Here is a 4028-nt window from a genome sequence, read left to right on the forward strand (position 1 = left end):
TTATTTGTATTGACCTAAGTAGCATGACCCTTTAATAATTATTTGTGATTTTTTTAAGTTTTTGTATTTTTTTTTTACATGCTTTTAGAATCTCCTAAATTTTTTAAGGGTAAATTACAAATACACCCCTTGAGGTTTACTTAAAATACGAATTATCCCCTGTGATTTGGAAAATTACAAATACCTCCCTGTCAGAATTTTTTATTTAATAAAATTAATTGAAAAAGTAAAATTTCTAACTGTTTACTTATATAATAATAAAATTATCTTAATTATTAATTGAAATAAAATTTTAACATTATTAAAAACTGTTAATTAACTTGATGATTTATTAATAAAATGACCTATTTGTTATGAAATTTAAAACTTTAGGAGACATAATGTAATTATTAGAACCACAGAGAATAATTTATAATTTAAGTAAATCTCAAAAAGTGTGCTTGTAATTTATCCATTTCTTAAATTAAGTCAAATTTCAAAAAATAGAAAAGGCAAAAAAACTTGTTAAACCAGGAGCTTTCAAAATTGACTTTAACTGAATATTATAGCGAACACTTTTACAGAATAAAATAATGGTTGACACGGTTTGAAAGTTAAACTATATATTCTAACCCTAATATAAATAAATAATAAATTATGTTTACAATTGTCTTATAAGATATCATAAAAGAATAAAATAATTAGAAACTCAATGAATTTTTTACTTATTTCCAAATATTTACATAATTTTACATATAATTTTCATATTTTTATCCAATTTTTTACATGTCCATGACTAGCCAAAGAACAATCATAAACATTTTTCAAAAATAAATCTTAGGGTTCGTTTGGAAGGTGGATTGACTTTTTGACTTTTTTAACTTGGGGCTCAAAAGTGTCGTTTAAGATAATTTTTTTAGTTTTTTTAGCTTTTGTAAAAGGAAAAATGAAATGATTATGATTTGGATGTAATATTTTGTCTTATTGACTTTTTAACTTATTTTATTTTTTTGTAGCTAAAATAATCAAAAAGCTTTTTGGCATGCTAAATGAAGGTTTAATTGATATTTTTTCAATTTTAAAGCTGTCGAAAGAAGTTGTTTGGAATGACTTAAATAAGTGTACTTTTTTGTCTTTTTACGAAAAGATGTACAGAAAAATAAAGAGGTGATGTGATAGAAAAAAAGATAAAAAAATGAATTATTTTGTGTATGTCAAACTTGGCCTTAATTTAGGTCATCTCATTCATATTTTTAATTTTTTTTTAGTTGGAAAATGCTACCACATAATATGCAATAATAAAAAATTTAAAAATCAATAGGAAATTTTTCTAAAATTTGCTACTAACCTTTGTAGTCTAGAGAGGACCATTTTTAACTTGTGCAAAACAAACTTATCTTGGGTTGACGTGGAGACATCCGAGGGGCAACTATGTCCTTACGTAAAAGTGTACCACCGTACCAAACTTTTGGAAAAAGCCAACAAAAGGGGTAGTGTAGTAATTTCAAGAATATTATTCATTTCTTCATCCTCACTCAGTTCTCAACTGCTCGATCCAACCCAGTGTTTTTCTATTAACGGTCACTTCTAAATTCTCCAACATCTATCTCAAATACCCACAGAAAAAATCCCCAAAAAAACCACCATTCATTCTTCAATTTCTCCTTCAAAATCTCCAAATCCCAACCTATCTCTCAGTACAATACCCTTTTGTTTATAACTCACTCTCAAAAACCAATCTTTAGATCCACAAATTCAAAGATTTTGAGTTGTTTGAGAGCAATGAAGAAGCAAAAATCAAGCAATGAATTTGTTGGGTTCAACCACTTCGATCTTATCTCCGAAGAAATCGTTTTCTCAATCCTTGATTGTCTCAGTGACAACCCACTTGACAAGAAATCATTCTCTTTAGTCTGTAAATCGTTCTTCACAATCGAGTCTCGGCATCGCAAAGCCCTGAAGCCTCTTCGTTCAGAGCATTTAAACAAGGTTCTGAATCGATACCCTTACGTGACCCATCTCGATCTCTCTCTATGTCCTCGAATCACCGATAGCTCGCTCTCGATTATATCGTCTGTTTGCAACAAAATGTTGAGGTCGATTGATCTTTCGAGATCCAAGTTCTTTACCCATGTGGGTTTGTTGAATTTGGTGATGAAATGTTCGAATTTGGTTGAGATTGATCTGTCGAACGCTACGGAGTTGAGTGACCAAGCTGCTGCCGCGATTGCAAAGGCCAAGAATTTGGAGAAGCTGTGGTTAGCAAGGTGCAAGTCGATTACGGATATGGGTATTGGGTGTATAGCTGTTGGGTGCAAGAAACTGAGGTTGATTAACTTGAAATGGTGTTTGGGTGTTGGTGATTTTGGGGTGGGCTTGATTGCTGTCAAGTGCAAAGAGATTCGAAGTTTGGATCTTTCTTACTTGCCGGTAATTTTATTTTCTCTTCTTTCAATTAATATGCTTTGTGATTATTATGAGCTCTTATCTGTACTCTAGGTATTGCAATTTTCATGCCTTGTTGTATATGTTTCTCTATATATGTGTAGTTAACTATAGCTATTTCATTGACCTTAAATCAAATTATGGTCTCAAGTCTATGTTTGTGGTGTGTGTATGATTGGTGATTGTGTTTTTTGTTTGAAATCATGTAGTTTTTATTTGGGTATTTTGTTGCTTAACTGATTGATTGAGCAGGGTGTTGGTATTATCTTGCTTTTTTATTTTGATTTTTCACTCTTGTGGTTTTGTTGAGATGGATATTGGTTTTGAGGAGATGTGTCAACATAATATATGTTCATGTTGGAAGTATTCTACGATGGCTGCTTCTGTTAAGAATTTTTAATCTTTTTTTGTAGTTTAAAGATAAGGCTATATTCATGTCAGACCTGTGTCAAACACTTGCACAAATGCTATGCGCCTTGATGCACAACGAACTTGTGTCTAGCTGTCTACAATTTTGAAATTAGATTATGTAAGTTTGCACGTTGATGGGTAGATGCACAGGAACATGGTTTCATTTTTTTCCTATTGTTAGTGTTCTATAATTTAGAAGTGTTTTTATTTGTTTGGCATATTTGTTGCATCTCAAATGATCCTAAAAAAAAAAAAATTAATAGCAATGAAAGATGAATGCTTGTTGTATTTGTTTGGTTAGCTATATTGTGCTATGCCATATGTTGTGTTGTAATAATCAATGAAGGATGCACAATTACTAACTACTTGGTTGGGTTTAAATGAAAAAATCTGTTAGAACTGCGGCTTTGTTGCTCCAACACGTGTGATATTTTCACTCTATACTTTAGCATCAATCCTATTTTCCGTTGCTTTTGTTTTATATTTGTTTCTTACCTTCTAAGTTCTGATGTGATTGCCTTGCCTTGTCTTGTGGTGTGTACAATCAATAAGTATTTTTATGACGACAAGCACCTATTACAATAATTTTTATGTGTGCGCGCGCCACTAGCAGCATGTGCTATGTAAAAAAAAACCTTTCTTGATCCTTTTTCCCCTGTTTTCTTGGCGTGCAGATCACAAGCAAATGCTTACCATCAATCTTGAAATTACAACATCTGGAAGATTTGGTTCTGGAGGGATGCTTTGGTATCGATGATGACAGCCTTGCAGTCCTTAAACAAGGGTGCAAGTCACTAGAGGTATCTGTCTTTGGAAAACATTGAACTTCTGATGAACTCTTCTCATATCCATTCTTAAGTGAAAATAAAAATAGAATTCAAGATCTAGATCTTTAAGTTTAACTATTGAAAAGTCTTAAAGCACTACTATTTAGCTACCTCAAGATGTTTGGTTTCAAAAAAAAAGTTTCATTTCCATCCAGTTGAAGTTTAATTCCTGGTTCTTCAAAAATAATTGTTTGATCACGGACAGATAAGTTTATGATGTCTTTTACAGATGCTTGATATCTCAAGTAGTCAAAATGTGAGTCATGTGGGATTGTCTACTCTAACAAGCGGTGCTGGACGTCTGAGGCAACTAATATTAGCATATGGCACTCCTGTAAGTCTCAACTCCTTTGCCTTCATATATTG

At 31.8% G+C, this 4028-nt stretch overlaps 1 protein-coding gene across 2 annotated transcripts in view; it reads left to right on the forward strand.

Moving 5' to 3' along the window:
• The first annotated feature begins 1491 nt into the window (after positions 1 to 1491).
• Positions 1492 to 4028, forward strand: part of LOC114310220 (F-box/LRR-repeat protein 3) — a 4679-nt gene continuing 2142 nt past the window's right edge. For both annotated transcript variants that reach the window (XM_028256173.2, XM_028256180.2), the window contains exons 1-3: positions 1492 to 2409; positions 3510 to 3635; positions 3892 to 3996. In XM_028256173.2, coding sequence (XP_028111974.2) covers positions 1762 to 2409; positions 3510 to 3635; positions 3892 to 3996 — 879 coding nt within the window. In that variant the 5' untranslated portion in view covers positions 1492 to 1761. The remainder of the gene's footprint in view (positions 2410 to 3509; positions 3636 to 3891; positions 3997 to 4028) is intronic.

Source organism: Camellia sinensis, chromosome 3, assembly GCF_055761805.1.
Source record: "Camellia sinensis isolate YWXY chromosome 3, ASM5576180v1, whole genome shotgun sequence".
In the NCBI taxonomy this organism is placed as follows: Eukaryota; Viridiplantae; Streptophyta; class Magnoliopsida; order Ericales; family Theaceae; genus Camellia; species Camellia sinensis.